Consider the following 21,610-nt stretch of genomic DNA (forward strand, 5'->3'; position numbering starts at 1 on the left):
TCATCAGATGTGATTTGCCTTCAGAGAGGGGCCCCGCGGCCCCTGAGTGGATGAATGCCGGGCCTCTGGCTCATGTCGTTTCTGCATGTATCTGATAGAAAAGTGAAGGGGTGAGTGTGACTTTGTTTCCTAAAGCCAATACTTTGGACACAGTTTATCTGTGTGTAAATTTACACAACGAGGTGCTCAATCATTTTCAAACACCTCCTTTTTTGCTCTCTGTACATAATAGAAGGCGACAAACCTGTTTATATCTTCTGCTTTAATTCCAGAAGATACATCTGATCGGTCCTGTACATACTGTAAGGTGCTGTTGCTTGTAAATGGCCTTTTTTCATGAGACCGCTGTAAGATAGTGTGATACACACTGCGAGCGGGCACAGAGGAGACGTTATCGGAAAGAGCCGAATGTTACAGTGTGACCTCCAAAGACAGATCACCTCTTGTAGCTGTTTTGAAATTAATCTCAGTGTTTCCACCTCCATGGGAAACCGAGCGGAGGGGGTTGCTGCGCTTCGAGCATCCGAGGAGAAGCGGTGGAACCAGAGTGCCATTTAAAAATAAAAATCAGTTACGTGTACTTTTGAGTAACTGATTGTGACTCGCCTCACATTATTGCAATTTGGCTCCTGTGCTCCAACCTCGTCCAGCTGGTGTTCCCGGTGAAGCACTGAGGTCTGCAGCTCTCCCACCATCCAGGAAAATAGCATTTAGCGAAGAAAGTGAGACAGTTTGTTTTATTTGTTTGTTTATTTTGTCCCCCTCTAGTTTGTCTACCGGGGACCTGGACCTGACGTTGGTCATGTGATCCCTCATAAGCATTGTTTTATGTACATAAGAAGTGCTGGGAGAGCACATGACCTTTTGTTTGTAACTACACACACTCACACTGCTAATTGTAACATGCTTTCAATGATTGTAATTTTCTAAGGATCTTCTCTTTTTTTAGAAATAAGTGCAGTTTTTTGATTATCCTGCAGGGTTTTTTGATCACTGTAAAGTCTCGACTGTGTCTGATACAGGAAGTCAGGACCGTTGTTCGTCCATCAGTCCACTCGGCCCAGCGAAGACGAGCTCTTCTTGTTGTAAAAGGGTTTCAAACACACTGTTCTATCACCTCGATTAAAGGAGGGAACGGGTTCAGTTCGGTCATCACGTGTCCTCAAGTCAGTCGGAAAAATGTGAAAACTCATCCTGCATATTCAGACGTTGCTTTGTGAAGGACAGTATGAAGGTACTGTCACTTAAATCCTGTGTTGACAATGTGACACCATTTGTTGAGTTAATGTTTTTTAAATGAATTCAGGAATGAATTCTGGGTAAATCCTTCTCTTTCACCAATTAGCTAAAACATGCTTTTCTTTTTGATTTACAACAGGAAAGAAATAAGTTAAATCACCTACTGTAGTAAAAACCTTGTTATCATATACTGTTCAACTGAAATCAGCATTACTGACAATAGTGTATTATCGCAGGTTCTAGAGATGTTGTGCTTTTCCCTCAAACCAGATGAATAACATTATACAGTAGGTTTTTCTTGCTCTGTTGAAATATGTCGATCCTCCTCCCGCTCCTGTTGTCCAGGTACGTTGTTACCTGAGGATTGTTCCGTTGGAAAACTCACGTCCCTCCTCTCGCTCTCCGAAGCCTCGGTCTGGACATGTGTTCGTTGCGTGTTCCTGTGCACAAACCCATTCTCTGTCCACGTTGAACTGTAAATATGTTTATTTGCTTTATTTATGTTCCGATGCCGCGATCAATCCTTTGTGGGTTGGTGTTATTATGAACGCGCTTCATGCGACGAAGCGCGTTGGAATATGATGACTTCTTACAAGTCTAAATTTAATAAACCTGTTCTATACCGTTTGTACAGTTTTGTGTCATTGGTGTGAAGTCTGTGGGTTGGTGTTGGGCACATTATTATTATTATTTGGCAAACAACCACCAAAATCCTGCAGAACAACAGGGATGTTTGGTGCAGGTTGTTGTACACTTACTGTATGTGTGTGTGTTTATACCATGCAGTGTTCATCTTGCACACAACACATGAGAAACACATGGAAATCCATTAAATATTTTGTGCATAATCCTGCTGAAAAATAAAGCAACAAAGAAATGCAGAATGGAGGAGCTGGGGATCGAACCGCCGACATGTTAGTGGACTGCCCGCCCAAACTGTGATGTACAGAAAGATAACAATATACTTTACATACTGTATTCACTTTATATATTTCTAGAGCAAGACAACTATTTGAACTCTATAAAGTTTTTGTTTTTACAAAATAAAACTTATTTTAATAAATAAGTAAAGTAAGTAAATCAAAGAAACTTTCTGTCTTTATTAATTTAGAAAATTAAGAAAACTAAACCAAGCATATTGGTCATAGCTTAAAGTGTGTTTTTATGGAGGCTGTTCAAATACTTGTTATATTAGTTATTATATGAAAAAAATATTGTACAATAATCAACAATTATATTACAAAAATAAAGAAAAATGTATCTTGAAAACCCAACTAAACATATTGATCATAGGTAAAATTATACGAACGTGATAATTATTATTAATTTAGCACAAAGGCTGAATACAAACCTGATGGCTGCTAGCCATGCTAACAGCTGAGCGGCTAAGCTAACAGGCTAGCCCGTAAAGGGGGCGGGGCCTGTGCGTTTAAAGCCCCGCGCGCCCCCGCTCCGCCGGTTGCGCATTTCCGCCGCTCTACGTCACTTCTGGATGTCAATATGCGGCTTGTTGCGGCGCTGGGAGACGGAACCTCTGGGAAGATGTGAACCGAGTCCCCGGCGAACAGCAGCCAACACACCCACCGCCACCTCCGGGCCAACGCGAACCTCGGGCCCGACTAACGGACGCACGGCCGCGGGCAGCTCGTCGGGTCTCTCTGCCCCCCCAGCAGCGGAGCGTCTGTCTGCAAGCAGCCATCTTTAGCGAAGGGATGTCCGGGGCCTGCTCGGGCTCCAGCCGGGGCCGGAGCCTGCTGATGCTGACCACCGCTCTCCTGCTGTCGCTCGCCGGGCTCCTGTCCGGGCTGCCCGGCTCCACCGAGGCGAAGGACTGCGACAAGCCGTGCATGAACGGCCAGTGCAACGCGGCCACCGGCAGCTGTGTGTGCTTCCCCGGCTGGGTCGGGGACCAGTGCCAGCACTGCGGAGGGAGATTCAGGTACAGTCCGAGGAGGAAGCTGCTTTTTACCGCTCAGACATCTTGACCATGTCGCTCTGCTCCGGGGAGAGTCACTGAGAGGCTGGAGGCTCCGGAGGAGCGGAGGGACCGCAGAGACACCACTGCTGCTAGAACTAATACTACCAGTAGTACTGCTACTAGTACTAATACTATCAGTAATACTGCTACCACTACTACTAATACTACCAGTAATACTGCTACCACTGCTAATACTACCAGTAATACTGCTACCACCACTACTACTAGTACTACTAATACTATCAGTAATACTGCTACCACTACTAATATTATCAGTAATACTGCTACCACTACTACTAGTACTATCAGTAATACCGCTACCACTACTAATACTATCAATAACACTGCTAATACTATCAGTAATACCGCTACCACTACTAATACTATCAATAACACTGCTACCACTAGTACTACTAATGCTATCAATAATACTGCTACCATCACTACAATTACTACTGCCACCACTAATAATACTACTACCACCACTACTTATACCACTATTACCACTAGTACCATTACCACCACCACTACAATTACTACTGCCACCACTAATAATACTACTACCACCACTACTTATACCACTATTACCACTAGTACCATTACCACCACCACTACTGTTACTACTGCCACCTCTAATGATAGTCCTACCACTACTTCTATCACCACCCTACTACCTCTGTTACTGTCACTATTACTATGAGTACCACCACTACTGTTACTACTACTACTACTAATACCACTACTACTTATACCACTAACACCACCCTACTAGTACCACCTCTACTACTAATAGTACCACTACTATTACCACCACTATAATAATAATAATACTACCACTGCTACTTATACCACCCCCTACTACCTCTGTTACTATCACCATCACACTACTAGTACTATCACTAGTACCACTACCATTTCCACCACTACTACTAACACTACTACTACCACCAACACGTATGTCAACACAGGGGCTCAGTTGTCCTGGTCTAGAAGCTGCACATGTCTGTATATAACCTGAGAACTGCTGGTATGTGATGTGTATGTTTATCACAAGTAGTAATAATACTGATTATGCACCCAGCACCGCAGCACTGGCCTCTTACACCTCATGTTTCCATGTATGTTCTTTTAGCTTTTATGTGTTTGTTTTGTGATATTTATCGATGATATTGTTTTATTGCCCAGCGCGGCAGATAAGAGCTGCAACTGATGATCATTGTGTTAATGTATAATCGTCTAAAAGGGAGGAATTCCCATTGGCCCCAAAAAAATCCTTTTGTGTGACTTGCAGAATTAAACCTAAAAGTCTTCAACGTATAACAACGTTAAATTAATAATAGGCAGCAAATCCTCACCTTTGAACAGCTCCCACCAGACATTTGTCATTTTTCTACACATACTTTTAAATAAGCATGGAAATAGCTATTTTTAATTGAGATATCAGGTAAATCAGTTTGCAGGTCACCCACTCAAGCCTTTTTATTTTTAAACTCAGTTATTCCATAAACCCACACACGGTGATGTCTGTGGTTGTGTTGGCCCGAGAGCGGACCGAGGTGGGAGCTGCTGGAGATCTCAGCAGGGGAGTGCAGCTGAGGGCACAGTCCAAACTGGCTTTTTGTTGTTGTCGTTGGTCTGTCAGGTGTCGTCTGGCTTCACAGGACATGGAATGCAGCAGGTGTCGTGCTAGTTACGAACCACAGACGTGAACATTCCACCAAACAGCAGGACAGCAGCTCAGTGGTGGTCAAACTTTTGTAAACAAACAAACCAGTATGGATTTTTGGGGACTGATATCGATATTGGCGGCTTTAACGATTTCCGATATCGATATATTTTTATAATAAAGATCTTTTGTGTTCACTAAATTCTCGTTATCACCCCAATGACACAGAAATGTAATTCGGGCTTAATATTTTACAGTTCACCCATTAACTATTATAAATAAATATAAAAGAAACACAAAAACATTGCATTGAATTAAGAAAATAAGCATTCTGCGTTGTTTAAATGTAAAATATAAGTTTCATATCAGGAAACGTAAATACAGATATGTCTGTCAAAGGCTCAGATATCATCAGACGACTATTAAAAACCAAAGCACATCCGCTCTCACTCGCCCAGTTTCATGTGTGAAGCTTCCTGTGTCAGCTCAACTTATTTTAAACAAACGCTGATGACACTACGACTGTGCAATGCTGAATGCAGTACGCTATAGAAGAGTGTCAAACGTTGATTAATAAAAATATTCAGACCATCGTTGCTGCACATCTTGTTCTTTGAGCTCATTAAAATGTCCCCTCTCTGGAGTGAATATTGTGACCTGGACTCCTCGTGCAGAGGATTGTCCTCCATCGTGTGATGACACTTCATTTAGACACAATCAATGTTGGTTACAGGACTGTTTCTCCCTGTGAAACGCAAACGAACAACTTCCCTCATCCACATTTATTTCCCCTGGTTGAGTCAAATTTGAGCCGAGGCAGTAATGTTATACTTGTGCGTTCCGTCTTTTTGGGTTGTTAGCAAGCTGATCTGGTTCCCGTGTTGTGATGAGCTAAGCAGATCTGTGCAGCTCGGACGTGTCCATCAGGGTGTGCTCAGCAGGCAGCCCTCGGTGAAACGCTCTTCTAAGGAGACCCTGGGTGTTTTGTCCTAAAAGAATTCAACACTCGGTGTCATGCTGCCTCAGCTCAGTGCCACCCGGCCCGGTTGTAAAAAGCCGAGTTGGCGTGTGGAGGCCTGTGGTGTTCTGCATCCTCTGAAACTGTGACTATTTGCACATTAGTGCAGACGATGGCTGATCGTATCTGAGCAGGTGGAACGGAGGCTGCAGCGCTGCCAGGGTTTCAGATCAGCAGGGTCCAGGGTTGTCTGGGTTAAATAGTTTGTCTTGTTTGTGTTTTAGAAACTGGTGATGTGTGGGAAATTATGAATGTGAACACCAGCTGCTTCGTGGATAACATGGAGGCTCAAAAGTCCTGGGTTTGACTGGAATGGGGTTTAATTATCTTTCTGATTACTTCCTCCAAGCAGGTTTCTGTTTGTCAGAAGTGTTGCACAAAAATTACTGGATGGAAAGAGCCGGATCCAGGAATCTTCGACGATTTCTTTTGTATTGCGATAGATCGGAGTTACGTGCCAATTTCCAGAATTTGCCACAGCATTAAACAATAGAAGAAGAAAAAGTAGCTCACAGGATTCTTGGTCTTCACCTCCCACGATGTAATGTTTGAACAACAGGGACTTTCATTTTGCTGGTAGTAATAAAAAACAGGCTACTTTTCAACAATAGAACAAAGACATGAAGCCTGGTTCAGATTTCCAGGTGTGAAAACGTCCGTGGTCTTAAAACAGTTGTATGTCTGAAGGGATTCGGGACTTTTGTTTAGAAATGAATTAAATGATTATTCACATTTCAAGAAGCTGACCCCCACGAATTCCTCCCAGTATTGGTGTGGTGGGAAAACTGTGACTGTGGGAAAAGCCCCTGGTTCCACTTACAATGAGACGATGTGTTGCTCTTGTCTTGATTTTGTAAATTGAACATCTTTGGCCCGTAGTATCTATCAGTGGGATCAATTTGAAACATCACCCGAGGCTGTGGACGTTAATCTCATTTCCTTAATGTCTTTTGACGTTTTATAAATTTAACAATTAATCACTGATTTGAAAAAAAGAATAAACCGATTAATTAGTAATGAAAGAACTTGTTATCAGCAGACTAGTATATATATATTCCTGCGTATTAGGTTTTACCCTCCACTAAGGTACTTGCTTTAAAACTGGGATTAGTTTCTGTCCACTGGGCCCAATTAACGTCCCTGTGAGGATTATTAAAGTTGAACTTTCGTTCTGTCTGGAGCTTCTCAGTTTGCCCCCTATTTCAACTTTTTCTTTTTAAAAGCAGCGTTTCCCTCCTGCCTGCGCCGCTGCAGTGGCTGTGGTGTTGACCCTGAACTTCACTAATAGCACAGCAGGGCTCTGACTTACAGTACAAGTGCTTGGGATCAAACGTTGGTGCCGCTCTGTATGACTCTATCGGGGGATGTTGCAGCCGCCTCAGCCCGTCGGACTGGTTATCACTAAGCGGAGTGGTAAACCTGCTGCGCTCTGATCCCATTCCCCCAGAACCAGCGCTGCTTCTGTTGTTGCTTCCGCGGTCAAAGGGCCCTTTTCTGGAGGAGCGGCTGTGGTCCGAGCCCGTGTTTAGCATACAGACAATGCTGCCATACAAGGCTGGGTGAGCGCTGGTAAAAGCGGCTTTCTGTGGCAAGTTCGTGCCAAGATGACGTCCTGATTAGCCACAAGGGCCAAAATCAACATGAAGGAGTGGGGGGGCAGGCAAAGACAGACTGGAGGGTTTTGTTGTAGATTTACGCCAGAAAATTTCGATTTTCCTCTTGATCTAAGGGAAACTTTGAAGTTGTGTGCAACTGTTTTCCGTGAATCACAGCGAGTAGATCTCCTTGGGTCACGAAATCAATATTCATTGTGTCCTGTTTTTATATAATGAATATTGCAATTTAAGAAATGTTTGCGAAATCACATGTCGGCCTCATCCAGGCTTCACACCACATGAAGCTCTTTCTTCCAGTGACGTCCGTCCATGCACGTTAGCTTTGGTTTTATTTCTCCCTTCAACTCAGTGTTTGTGCTTCTCACAGAGTTTGGAAATGAAACTGCCCAGAAGAGTTACTTCCTGTTGCTGTGGTCAATCCCCAGACTGCATTGTGAATGGACTACTTGGGGAAAAAGGTAGTTTGATTGGTGCTCTGTTTATAGAGAGACCTTGAAGTCGATTTGTTTTGTTTTTTAACGGAACTGTTCTGTCTTTGGCCGTAGTGTTTTGTTCGGGGGCCTTTTCTGTTTTGACAGGAAATGAGCGAGATGGGAAAAGACACACGTTAACGACCAGTTTAAAACCAGGGATGTTGCAGCTAATTGTTGCCTCGTGAAACTCCCAGACACTTAACAGCAGTACTTTAGCCGCCTGCAGACATGAACTCTGGAATATGTCCATGTCCTTCTCTTTGGCTTTCACATGAACAATACAGAAAGAGATTTTCTGGATGAGACACGTTCACAACAACAGTAAAATACCTGAAACGTTCCAGCGAGGGGTGGAGCCTGGGTGGAGCACATAGAAGGCAGGACATGACTTATCAATTCTACTGTGGAAAGCTTGGTTTTTTGTTTACAGCTCATCAACACCAGCGTCGATCATATCACCAAAAGCTCTCGTATATTCGAAATAAATATGATTTGTGTCCATTGCATGTTGTAATCGTCATTTTCCTGGACCATATTCTCACATGGGCTCTCTCTGAGTATTTGTATTTGGGGCTGGCAGGAAAAGTCACGGAAAATATATGGAGCAACTGCCTCGGACATTTGCGTTCTCACCCACTGGAACATTTCAGGAAAATGTCAGTCTATGTCTGAAAGCAGCCTGTGTGGATGGTTGTATAAGCAAGTGAGAGAATATCGTTTAATTTGGACTGACGCACATTTTAAATTCATTTTGAAAAGCAATTTGCGCTACACAATCCACTGGCTCATGTCAGCGTGGCACTGTAGCGGGTAACTGTTGGTAATGAGTGTTGCCATAAGGCTGAACTGGATCCGACATTCACACTCTTATCAGATCACTCCTACAAAAGCCAGCTTTATGCTTCTCGGCACAAAGACTCCCAAAGAAATGCAACTGAACAGCTTTATTATTTTATTTTTATTGGTATGAGATAACGCATTAGCCAAGAAGTTTTTTTCTTTTTTTTTATGTGGATCGTGGTTATGAGTCTTTGCAGTGGGATGATGTGCTGAACAAATGCTTTGTTCATGCCACTTAAAGACAGAATAAGCCTCTGACGCATGTTCATGTCCTGGCACCGCCCCCCCCCCCCCAATTTCTAATGCAGCTAATGTGCAACTCTTTGCCAGCTAATTCTGTGACTTGAGTTTGCTGTTCATGTTTTAATGGCACGTACAGTTTCCATGAGCAAGCTGTTATCTTTTGAAGCAGCTGGATCAGGTTCATGAAATAAATGCCATCATCAGAAGGGATCCAGTGCCACCACCATCTGAGTTGGGACTTGATTTTATTGCACCTCTCCAGCAATATATGTTCTCCTTTTAGGTCTTTCTACAACTGGCCTCCTCATTCTAGGGTTTATTGGTCATCCTCTCTGCAGAAAAGACAACTTCAACTCTGCTCTCTGCAACTAATGATCATTTTCACTACCTCCACCATGAGGTTGTTTGTTTGTTTGTTGTGTTTTTTTAGCACAATCACACAAAATCGACTGAAGGAATTACCATGAAACTTGGTGGGAGGATGTGACATAGACCAAGAAGGAGCCCATTACATGTTGGCATGGATACGGACAAAGGGGCAGATCTATGAACTTCTTGTTTTTCTTCAGCATGTGCTTAAAGGAGGAAGACGATTTAATGATTTGTTGCTTTTCAACAGTGTAAAGTTCCCTCTTTATATTTACACTCAACAAAAGCATTTTCCTTCTCAAACAGTTACCAACCATATCTTTTTGTAATTTGGAGCGAGCTTGTTTACATTCATGTTTACCAGCTGGCAGTCGTCTTCTTTCCTTTTTGCTGGTGCGTTGCTACATTTCTTGGCACGTGATCACCACCAACTGTTGTGGAATAGCATGAAAATGTTGGCAGGCGCGTGCACGGCGTTCCCCGTGTGTGTAGAAATGTTGCTCCACGTTATCAAAACCTCCAAAATGTACCCATTTATATTCCTAACTGATTGATCCATCACTTCTTTCGGCACCAGTTTGAATCAATCTCTTCATTTTTAAACACCAGCGCTGTTGTTGTCCTTGTCTGACATCAACAGTAGTTTTACTATTTTCTCTTTCACAGCTCCACAGCTCTCTGCTTTGTAGTAAATCTGTCGTAGACGTCTGTGTATTATATGCGTCCACATCCGTCCTCAGGCGCTGTCTGGAACCTGAAGGCTGACCTCACTGCTCTAAAAGGCCCCACTCAGCCACCAGCCTGCCAGTCCAATGGAGAGAGCAATTACCTTCGCGACTGTGCTACTTTTATCTCATTCACTTCAACCTCCTGATGCAGAGACGCAGATATTTGCTCCGTCCCTTATCTCCTCGGAGTCATTGATGTATTTACACAGCCGCACACAAAATGGCAATTGGTCTAAATGGCCGCGGAGCTGTCTGATAATCTGCAGGAATCTTGTGAGGTGGCAGCAGTTAGCGGCACTCGGCACATCTGTGATGCTCAATGTCACCGGAGAGGATTTTGTTCCTGCCGACGACTTTAATCTGGTCTCAGCAGAGATGTGATGCATTTAGAGGCCGATGAAAATACACACGTGTACACACAGCACAAAGTCTTTTGAAGGGTTTGACGCAGCAACATTAGCAAGAGAGGATATAGTCACATTTATTGTATTGTGTATATAGTCAGGTAGCTCTTATCACACTTGCGTATGTTTGACAGCTCATTTTTCTGGTTAGTTTTGAGGGTGAAATGTGAGCTTGACTTTTCAACAACTTCCCTGCAGGATGATTGTAGTTATCATCCTAAACATTTTCCATCACACTCAATCTTGGTGTTTACGTTTAATTTCTTCACGCACAAGACATCCCTGAGATGCTCGTGTTTGTGCGTATCCCCGGAAAAAAGGTTTCTGCTGTCGAGGCAGATTTCTCTTTTTGCAGAATGTGCAGAATCACATGAAGCTGTCACATGATGTCCCCCCCCCCCCCCCACACTGAATTGCACGGGGACACCACAGTGAAAAGTTATGCTGTTTTCCCTAATAGATGTAAATCATCGTATCAGCAGCTTCTGTGCGTCTGCCCAGGCCGTCTGGAGGGAAAACCCTTCTGCCTCAGTGGCATTTACATTCTGTCTGAGCGTGCTCTTTTCCCCTTCAGCCTGGTTGTTGCCTTTTGAATGAGGAGTCGTGTTTGCTCTCTGCTCTCATGCTGCACCACTTTTCCATTTGTCGACCACTTGGCTCTGCTGCAAAGACGCTGTTTGCATGAGAAAGAGCAGCTGTTGAATGTCATCGTGAAACGTGAGGTTCTGCCTGTCCGTCTAATGGTAGAAGCACCTGCTGGCTCGCGCTCGTATCCCAGGACAGAAGAGACAGATTCTGTTTAACATGAGGAGGACAAACTCACAGACGTTCAGTTGTACCTTTTTTAGATTTCTCTAACTTTATGCTGTAGTGCTGCACAGAGGTCAAAGGACCTTTCTGGCGGTTCTAGTTAGCTCGCTCGTGAACTTTTCCTTCTAACCTCGTGTTCAATAAATCTGTGAACACGAGGAAAACGTTGTAATGCACTGTGTATGAAGGTGGATGACAACACAACCCCTAAAAGTGGAGCCCAAGCATCTTGTTCGCCCCCTGGTGGCCTGCCGCCATATAAGTTATAAACCCTGCGTCCTCCAGGTTCGTGAACAGGACACGGGCCAGACTAAAAACTCAAAGCACATGTCGAGGATGGTTTCTGTCATTTAGGTTAGTTCTTATCACACTAATGTATGTTCACGTGTTCATTTTTGTGGTAAGTTTTATTTATTGCTATATCAAAGGTGGGAAAGATCATGATTGACAGCTGAGACAGACTCCTGATTGGCTGAGACTCTGCCTATGGAATATCGTAGCGTCATTTTTGTACAATGGACGGAAGTGGAAATGTGTTTATCTTTATTTAAAGTCTATGAAATAAACTTGCAGGCATCTCAAGTCTTGGGTGAAAGAAGTGATTCTTTCCTGCAGGTAGAGTCGCAGTGACCTTCTCTCTCAATTATACAGAATATTCACAGTGATGAATTATGTACCATTAATAACAAAAGGTGGAGGGGGACATTTCTTGAGTAATGGAGTTATTAAATTTTACATGTGGCTAAAATGACTCTCTTGTGCTTTATGTGATTTATGAAACTTTATTCCAGGATCAAGACGTGTATTCTAGAAGCTTTCAGTTCTTAATTGATTAGAATTGATTATTGACCGAAGATCGAGTTAGTTAATTGCTTGGAAAATGGTTGATTGGTTAAAGGGAACTTGTTTTGGTTCAGTTTCATTTAATTCTCATATTTCAGATAAAGATTTGTTTCCTTAACGTGCCGTCTGCATTTTTTTTATTACAGTAAAAACACGAAGGCGGCCGTTAATGCAACTTTCTTTCTTTACTGCCTTCTGATTTGAAAATGACCATAATATATCTGCCCCCGGCGAGAGATGACATTAGACCGTGCTTTGACTTCTGCATATAAAAAGTCTCTTTATGGCCCAAACTGTGCTGGGTCTAAAAAAAGACTTGTTTCCCCCCCCCCCGTTCATAAGCCACCATCCGCTCTGCAGCAGACACGTGTTCGATTCAATGTCCTTGATCGTTGAAAAGGACTAAATTCATATACTCAGTGGTAAATTGCTGAATTTCAGAGAAATTACAGTTTGTACTGAGAAGAGATACGATCAAATGTCTTCACTGAAAGTCTCTTAGTGTTTCCTCTGGTTTTATTCAGATTAATTTAATTTCCTCCAGATGTATTAATGTAGCACCAACATCTTCTATATCTATAAACTGGGAATCTAAAGAAGCAAATGGGAAGACATTTTTAAAGTGTGATTACTGGAGAGGCAGAATTTCTCTACTTTATTCAACCAGAACACTTTCAGGACGTTTCCCTTGAAGGGAGATGAAAGCCGGGTCAGCACTTGACCCCCGCTCTGGTCAAAGCTTCAGATTTTGTGTTTTGACACCATTAAGTCATTGGGGCCACTTGATGAAAATAGAATTGGTTGACAAAGCCGTCAAATGTTCCTTGCTCAATTTGAAAATCACTGTAAGCCTAGTAATGGGTCTACGACAGTAATGATTTACATTTTAATGATGTCCTGTGTTCCAGAAGGATTGTTTTTGTCACAGCGGTAGTTGAAGTAGAACACCGTGCTCAGGACCAGCAGCAGTTTACGTTGCGTGGCTGGTAGTGAGGTGGGTTCAGGGGAGTCCAGGGCCTGTTGCCCTCTGAGAGAGCCTTGTTTGTCTCCTCAGCCCAGAGTCCCAGCAGGCACCCGGTGGCATTAGCACTGAGAGACCTGTAATTACAGCGTCCGTGCACTTGTTAGCTCACCGCTGAGTCCCGTGAAAGAGCTGTGTGAGGCTGCACTGTTTGTCATTGTGGAGAAGCGGTTCGGTCTGACACTGTCTGCGAGTCATCTGCGCTGGTGCACAAGTTTCAGAGATGACACCAGAGCATTTTTTGCTTTATAGAGTCATGTGTCCGTGCTGTAAAGTTGTCGTTAAGTTAACAGCAGCCAGGGTCTTGGACCTTGAGCCGCCCTGCCCACACAGCTCAGACCACCGGCCTGCACTTCAGCAGCTGCGGGAGCTGTGCAAAGTTTTCTACAACAACATGTTGCGGCGCAGCTGTTGCCAAGATACAAAGCAATTCAGTGGAAGTGGCATTGCTGTGTTTTTACGAGTTTGTGTTTATCATCGCGTGTCGTTGGCGGAAAGTGTGAAAGGTCAACTTCCTGTTTGCGATAATGATTTGAGTTTGAGACAGATTATCAGTTCGGTTAAATGTGGAGAACTCGAGCTCTTATCTGTGACGTGTGGTTGTTTTCACCAGCAGACTGAGATCTTTAACTGCCTCTCGCAGCTGAACATGGGAGGAGGGTGTTCTCTGCGGCTTTCTCTGTAGACGCTGGTGTGTTTTGGAACAAGGCTGTGACTGGGTGTGTGTGTGTGTGAGCAGAGTCATTGCACCCTGAGACCCACATCAGTAATGATACAATCTCTGACTGCATCTAAGTGTCCCCTGTGTAACGCAGCTCCTCTGCGCTGCTGTGTCATCAGGCTGGAATTGATCAGGCAATAACAGGCCGGGCTCTGCACTTTACTTCAGCAGCGTTTTGTGGCCGACCCGTCGCGTCGGCCTCGGATAATAATTTGCTGCGAGGTTTAATCATTCTCGGCCCCGGAGCCGTCCTGGGTTTGTGTTTACCCGCTCGCTCCGCTCTGCTGATTGGCTCCTGTGTAATAACACCGTGTGGGATCAGGGCTGCAACCTGAATGGTGCAGTTTGTATATCAACGCTTTAGATGATGACATGAAGCTGGTATCAGCATTAGAACAGACTTTAAACAGTTAAATTAAATATATAGGGAAGGCACATTAATCAGTTTAGTGTATTTTAATACACAGAAAGCATAAAACATAAAGAAACTATCAAAAAGAATGATGAGAGCTGCTGCTAACTATTATTTTTTTACTACTGAGTTAAGGTCTATTGTTAACAGTAGTAATAGTGAATATTTGAGACTGGACCTGTTTCTGTCATACTTCCTGTTGTTTACACAGAACAGTTAAAGTAACGTGTTACAAAAGTACACAGTTCAACATCCTTAAATACAGGGGTCACGTGATAAAGAATATAAATATCTGCTTGGTATTATTATTATTTAATTAAATAAATGTTTTGTTAAATCTGTAAAAAGTCATTTTAAATTTGTCATTCTCTTTTTTTTTGGTCTATGCACAAACAATTTCATAACTAATTGGATTTTATCCGTTTATTAAAGTGTAAAAAAAAAATGCTTTCAGCGAATTGCACATTGGTCATAAATCTAATTATTGGTCCAAATGAAGTTTCGTACAGTCTCTTGCTTTTTATTGTGATTCTTGCACATTTCCCCCTGATTTCAGCTTGTTTATATATTAATAACATTTTCCTGAGTAACCTTGAATCTCTTCCTCTCCTCCAGGCTGACGGGGCCGTCTGGTTATCTGAGTGACGGACCAGGCAACTACAAGTACAAGACCAAGTGCACGTGGCTCATCGAGGGACAGTAAGTGCAGCACTGATCCAACATGTCAGTCAAACACCAGATCAACACTTTACAGCAATTATGCCGTTCGTTTTTTACGAACTTGACAATTTGTCTGATACTGACTGAGTCTCTTAAAAAGCTTCTTAAATTAGTGTTTATAATACTTTTTTTTCCGGATTACAGTAGAATATTAGGGATTAAAGACTTGTGTATCGGCCAGATAAAAACACAAATACAATTTAAATTCGTAGAACTTGGATTCAGGAAAATAAACACGTTGTTTTCAGAGTTGTTTTCAAATTTAATTGCTGATACCAATATGTCTGTGAAAGGCTCTTATAGGCACATTTGTATTGGACCCAAATGAAATTCGTGTTGAGCTCATTATTAGTTGTGATCCAAAAGTAATATAATTTTTTGAGGCGTTCAAACATCTTTGCCACCAGGAACCCCCCCCCCCCCCACATATGGACTCATAAGTAGCCTGAAGAATCACCACATGAACGCGAAACATTGAATTAGCTTCTACAAAGGAAGACTTCCTCAAACCCTTTGCTCAGCTGTGAGATATAAAAACTATAACTCAATAATGATTCTTTTTTTTCCCGCTGGTGCAGATAATGATTATTAGACAGAGTCCCCGCTGTCGTCCTTCACTCGGGTCCATCTTTCATACGGGGTGTACAGTATCCAGACGGTGATGGATGGACGTTAACGGCAAAGTAACCGTGAAGAAATTCGATCCTCCTCCTGTATTGTTCAAGTCAGCATAACCGCAGCACGGAGTATCGATTCAGAGCAACAGTTCTTCATTTCTCTGGCTCCTCCAACCTATGAGCTCTTTGATTACATTTACATTTTGGGCTTTGAGCCAATGCTTATTCAGAGGGATTCACCGCAGGAGGTCACAGTTGCTGTTCGCTCACCTCGACGCAAGTGTAACCGCTTCAGGGTTTCTGAACTCCTGACCCCCCCTCCTCCTCCTGGATGGACTCTCCTCGCCCGGCGGTTTCATTGCGTTCTAATGGCTCTTTCATACGCCGTCTTCAGCCCTCAGGCTGCTCTTGACAGGAGGTTAACGTCTCGACACGTGCGTCAAAGTGACCAGAATACTTTGAAAGTGGTTTCATAAGCCTCCGACATGCATTCACTTGAAGCTTCCTCTGCAGATGAGTGTGTAGAATGACCTGAAGGGACTACGGCTGCAGACCGGCAGTGATTTGAGACATCTGGCCCCGTGCCTGACATGCAGTGTGTTTCAAAGGGCCCCTGATGATGGTGGTTCTTGAATTGGAATGGGATGTTTGACTCCTCACTCTTAATTCACCGATCACAAGTCTTCTTTGTGATCAAACCTTGGGGCTGCTGCCATTCTTCGGTTTATTTGTCTGCGCGGGGGGGGGGGCGAGGAGTGACTCACCGTTTCACTCCGACAAATTAAATTTCGAGGAGGAAAATGTGACTATTCATAAAACCTCCTGTACATCTTGTGCTCTCGTCGTTAAAACGCTGAATGGGCCTTTGTCCTCCTTCCCCTCCTCTTTTCACTGGTTTCATTTTGCGATGTTAACCAAATTTAGAGCCGCGGCATTTTGGAAGAATCTCATGAATGTCTTAAATCAAAAACTGATTACACAAGCTTGTTTCTCCTGCCTTGATATGCGATGCTCTTTACTGTAATAACACTCTGCCATGGACGGTTAGTTCATTCATTTAGCTCAGCAGCAAGTTTAACTTCCTGTGTGATGTAAAACTTCACTGTCAGATTTATCTTATCTTTATTTTAGGTGGATTTTACACAAACACATGATAGTTTATATTACCAATTAAGTATATAATTATATTAAATGTATATTCTTCAGCGGTTCATTCTGTGATTTCATGCAAATATAGAGCAGATAACGTTCATTCACAACAAACCTTTACAACGCCCTAGTGGATAAATACGTTATTAAGTTATAATGTTCTCAGTCATCTCATGTCAACAATGGCATTCTCATGGTGTGTGTGTCTGTGTGTGTGTGTTCCAGGCCCAACACCGTACTGAGACTAAGGTTCAACCACTTTGCCACAGAGTGCAGCTGGGACCACCTGTACGTGTACGACGGAGACTCCATCTACGCCCCGCTGCTCGCTGCCTTCAGGTACACTTCCTGTGGAGTTGTCTGAAGAGTGAAGCTCGACGTGCGTTCGATTTCTTGAGGGGAAATCTGCGTCTGCTTTTTTTTTTACAGGGTTGCAGGGATTATTTTACAAACCACTGCTGAACCATTTAATTACACCATTAAAAATAATAATCCCTTCCAATAGCAGCCTTCATTTTGACTCTCGTGTTGTTACTGCAGTGGTCTTATCGTCCCTGAGCGTTACGGGAACGAGACGGTTCCAGAGGTGGTGTCTCAGTCCGGCTTCGCCCTGCTGCACTTCTTCAGTGACGCTGCCTACAACCTCACCGGCTTCAACATCTCCTACAGGTGAGACGAACACACACGTGACCATGACTTACACTACAAGTCACATTCACCCTCTTGCCCAAGGACACTTTGGCATGCAGGGAACTGGGGATCAAACTACCGACCCTGCCCCAAGTGTATATTCCATTCATTCCATTTTTAAAAGTTAACCCCTTGAATGTGATACCTCCTTTTTAAACCAAAATGATCACATTTGTGTTTTTAATTACAGATGAACTTGCTAAGAATAGGTCAAATCCTTTTCCCTTTGCCAGTAGAGGAGTGGGCCTTTCTGTTTTTTCCCCAGTGCGTCGTTTTCGGAGTCTTCACTGTTGCATCTTGCACAATTTGAAGAAGAGAATAATTCTTGCACGTGGTTACTAAGATGTAGTTGTTCTTGAAGTTCTGTGTGTGTCATATCTTGATTGATTCTATTCTCATTGCAAAAGCTGAATGTTTGGTGTGTTTTTACGACCAGTGGGAAAACAGGCTTTACACGAGGCCTTTGAGCAAGTTGAAGTTAATTTCGTCAACAGGCTGTTCCTTCAAAACAGATGAAAACATTTTTATTAGAACTGGTCATTTGTTTTTAGTGATTTTTTTTTTAAGAAGGGAGTTTCCTCATATCACGTTGCTCCTGAGCCTCTGCAGCTGAGTGCGTGCTGCTGCCAAACGGTTGAGTTGGCATCTCTGAGAGTCCTCAACATGCATCCACGATGGAGGCAGCCCCTGGATCAACGTCTCCACCGAGTGACACGTGTGTTGATGCTAACTCCTGAGAAGGAAACGCTCAGTGCAAAGGGTTTCTCACGGCGTTGAAAGGCCCACTTCCCTCCCTCAGAACACAGTGACTCACACAAACCTATTACTTTCTGCATGATTCACTCTGCACACGGACACGACCGGTTTGACGGCACTTTAGCAAGAGGACGGTTGTCCACATGTGTTTTTTACATTGGGTCGTTACACCAGCTGAGTCGAGAATGTAAATCTTTACGACCACTACTGCTTTAAATGCCATGTTTGAATTTCTATCAGTTCAATTTCCTCTGAATATCTTTACTTTTTTTAAGGATTATCGGTTCAGATTGAAACTTAGATTAGTTTATATAGATCTATAATCAAGGTAAGGTCATTTTTTCTTTTAGATCTGAAAGTGTCATTGTGATTAATTGACAGTAGACTGTATATAGCTGTGAATGCACGCTCACGCTCCTCAAACTAAACATAGAAAGATGCTGTTCCAGTCGGTTCAACTGGGATTAAAAGGAACAATATTCTAAAAGCCAAAGTGGAGCCTGTCTCTTCCAAACATCTGCAAAAGGAACACAATGGACCCCTGCGTTCCCTCCCGCCCCCTCGCCCCTCGCTCATTGGTAGCGTCACCATAGCGATGGGATTGAAGTTGGGCAGAGAAGCAGCGAGTCGGATGAAAGCAAAGTGCCCCCGGGCCCCTCGGTCTTTGGTGTCTGGAAGAGGTGGCAAAGGAGGCGAAACATCAAACCATCAGACTGCTGAAGGAACATGAAAGAACGGCGAGGGCCCCGGTGTGTCGTCTGTCTCCCTGCAAACACGTCTGTCTTCAGGACCGAGAGACAAACTTTACCTTCTTCACTTCGGTCTCTTGCTTTGATGGAGGACGGTGTGTTTAATTAGAGTTTTACTGTTGTTTACTCGTCATTATTCCGGCGGTTTCTGGTCTCGTCCAATGTTTACAGTTTCTTTTTTCACATTTACATAAGGAAATTGCGTTTGCTTCCTTTTTCTTGGTTTTCTCTCCATCGTAGGTTATGAGTGGGGGTCCTGGTTTTGTTAATATCTCATGTGCATACATTAGGATAAGAAACTGAGATGACTTTAATTCTGAGTTAGTTACCATGGTAACTCTGTGAGCTTAACATGCTGGCTGGCAGGTTTTCTTAAACAAACCCACAGGAGTGACTCCTCGACTTCTCCTGCTGAGTCTGAAGAAACTGTCTGACACGACGCTTCAGTCTTTACTCACCGAACCAGTCAGGACTCAATAATGGGACAGAGACATTCAAATCAGAGTCTGAGCAATATGGATTTTTGTTGTAGTATGAAATATTTTTTTTAGCATACTGTTTTAAAATTTCAGATGGTGATTTTAAATATAAAAGCCCTTATTACAGAGACATGTAATCGAGGTTTAACCATGAACTTTGTTATGAATACCTATAAATAAAAAGAAGAAACAAATATAACCACATAGAAAAATACATATAATTTTTTTTATATAAAATGTATGCAAAGATGTAAATGCTTTTTCATGGTTTATTCTGTAAAATATAAATTTGCATATTGGCAAATATAAGCATGACTGCAGCAGAAGAGACTTTAATATTTAAAAACTGGATTAAATGTAGTTTTTAACACAGGCTGCTTATAAACCAACTTCCTTTAATACAATTTACTACATTTTGAAAGTACAATCATCAAATGGTTGCAAGATTTTTAACATTCAAGGATTTACACTTGAGTTTAACCTCAATGCTTTATCACATACAAGTCAGCAGAATCAGTGGGTTGTTACTGGGTCGGACTCTGAGGCCACAATCATAGATCTATAAACTTATAAAAGTCTTATCTGTTTGACCTCCATAAGTAAAAATTAACTTTTCCACTCTTCCTCATTGCCGCAGTTTTTTTTTTTTTTTTTGGGGTCAAACGTTATCTCTACAGCTTCACTGGAGTTTAGATAGAAGCTCTTTATTTACCCGTTGCCATGGTGAGTCGAAGGATCTCTGCTCTGTTGATAAAGGCTTTTTATTTCCATTCGGCCTAACGCAGGGTGAACATACTCAGAAGTGACTGAACTAATGCAGATCAGTTTCTCTGCTCAGGATTCATCATCTCAGAGTTCACGGTCCAGACTCAGACTTTGGTGATGTCTGTTTTCTGAAACCAGCCTCAGCCGTGAGGTTTGTTTTACTCTGTTCACTCATCGGCTGCTGGTTTGTGCCAAGTGAGAGAAAGAAGAAAACTGGTCACCAGCAATAATTAACTAATGGAATTTGAGATATGTGTTCCCTGACTCCTAACAGAGGAGATAAAGGTACGAAAACAACCTCGTACTTTCAAACCAGAGAGACGCTGTGTCGCTGTTTTACTGCAGATTGGGGCGTGTTTTGCCATCTGCTCTGCGGTGCCTGCGGTGACTTGATATCTGCCAGTAACTTCAGCCGGTAGTTCGATGCTGTCTGAGCGCAGGCGGCCCTCTGAGAAGACTCGACAAGTGTTGAGGCAGGTGCTTGACCAACTGATCAGGGAGGACGACGCCAGCAGCAGCAGCACGTTCAGCTGTCTGGAGCTGGTGAATGTTGCATATTCCAGCTTCAAGCCTGCGGACAGCTGAGCCACTCCCTCCACTAAAGCACATCTAACTCCCCAGTTTAAAGGTTATCCTGATATTTTATTCACAGACTTCTCTCTCTCTTCTCCACCCCCCCCCCTCTCAGGGTGAATTCCTGTCCCAACAACTGCTCGGGCCACGGCGAGTGTCGTGTGGGGAACTCCAGTACCTCGGTGCTCTGCGAGTGTGACGCCAACTGGAAGGGAGAAGCCTGCGACGTCCCGTACTGCCTGGCTGACTGCGGCTACCCCGAGCGAGGTCGCTGCCAGGACGATTCCTGCGTCTGCAAGACGGGATGGCAAGGTGGGCCGGCGCTGCTGAGGCGCTGCTGAGGCGCTGCTTCGCTTTGCCAGTGGATGTGACCTCATTGTCTCATGCGATGCGCTGGTTTGAGTAACCACGATGTCATCGGGTTGGCCTCGGCAGGCCCACGCACGCCAAATACTCCTCAGCTATTAAGATAAGCTCTCTACTGGGCCTGCGTTCTGTGCACAAGAATGAACAGTGGCTCCGCTGCCATCAATTTAAACTGCCAAGATTCACTTCCACCAGCCAAAAAATGACTAATACGGGATATCTGTGGAAACACAGTGCGTCTCCCTTCCTGTTTCTAATTGATTTTGTGCTGCAGTTATGGCGCTTTCAGTAATAACCAAACCCGAAGATTAGAGGTAACAACTCTGCCTCTGTTTGTGTTTCTGTCTGATGCAGAGCTGCTGGAT

At 43.4% G+C, this 21,610-nt stretch overlaps 1 protein-coding gene across 2 annotated transcripts in view; it reads left to right on the plus strand.

Moving 5' to 3' along the window:
• The first annotated feature begins 2,698 nt into the window (after window positions 1-2,698).
• Window positions 2,699-21,610, plus strand: part of atrn (attractin) — a 109,506-nt gene continuing 90,594 nt past the window's right edge. The window contains exons 1-5 of one of the 2 annotated variants that reach the window (XM_034576842.1): window positions 2,699-3,178; window positions 14,997-15,080; window positions 17,093-17,206; window positions 17,408-17,536; window positions 20,995-21,191. In XM_034576842.1, coding sequence (XP_034432733.1) covers window positions 2,952-3,178; window positions 14,997-15,080; window positions 17,093-17,206; window positions 17,408-17,536; window positions 20,995-21,191 — 751 coding nt within the window. In that variant the 5' untranslated portion in view covers window positions 2,699-2,951. The remainder of the gene's footprint in view (window positions 3,179-14,996; window positions 15,081-17,092; window positions 17,207-17,407; window positions 17,537-20,994; window positions 21,192-21,610) is intronic. The other variant, XM_034576841.1, reaches the window with a different exon arrangement.

This window comes from Hippoglossus hippoglossus, chromosome 22, assembly GCF_009819705.1.
Source record: "Hippoglossus hippoglossus isolate fHipHip1 chromosome 22, fHipHip1.pri, whole genome shotgun sequence".
NCBI classification, from domain to species: Eukaryota; Metazoa; Chordata; class Actinopteri; order Pleuronectiformes; family Pleuronectidae; genus Hippoglossus; species Hippoglossus hippoglossus.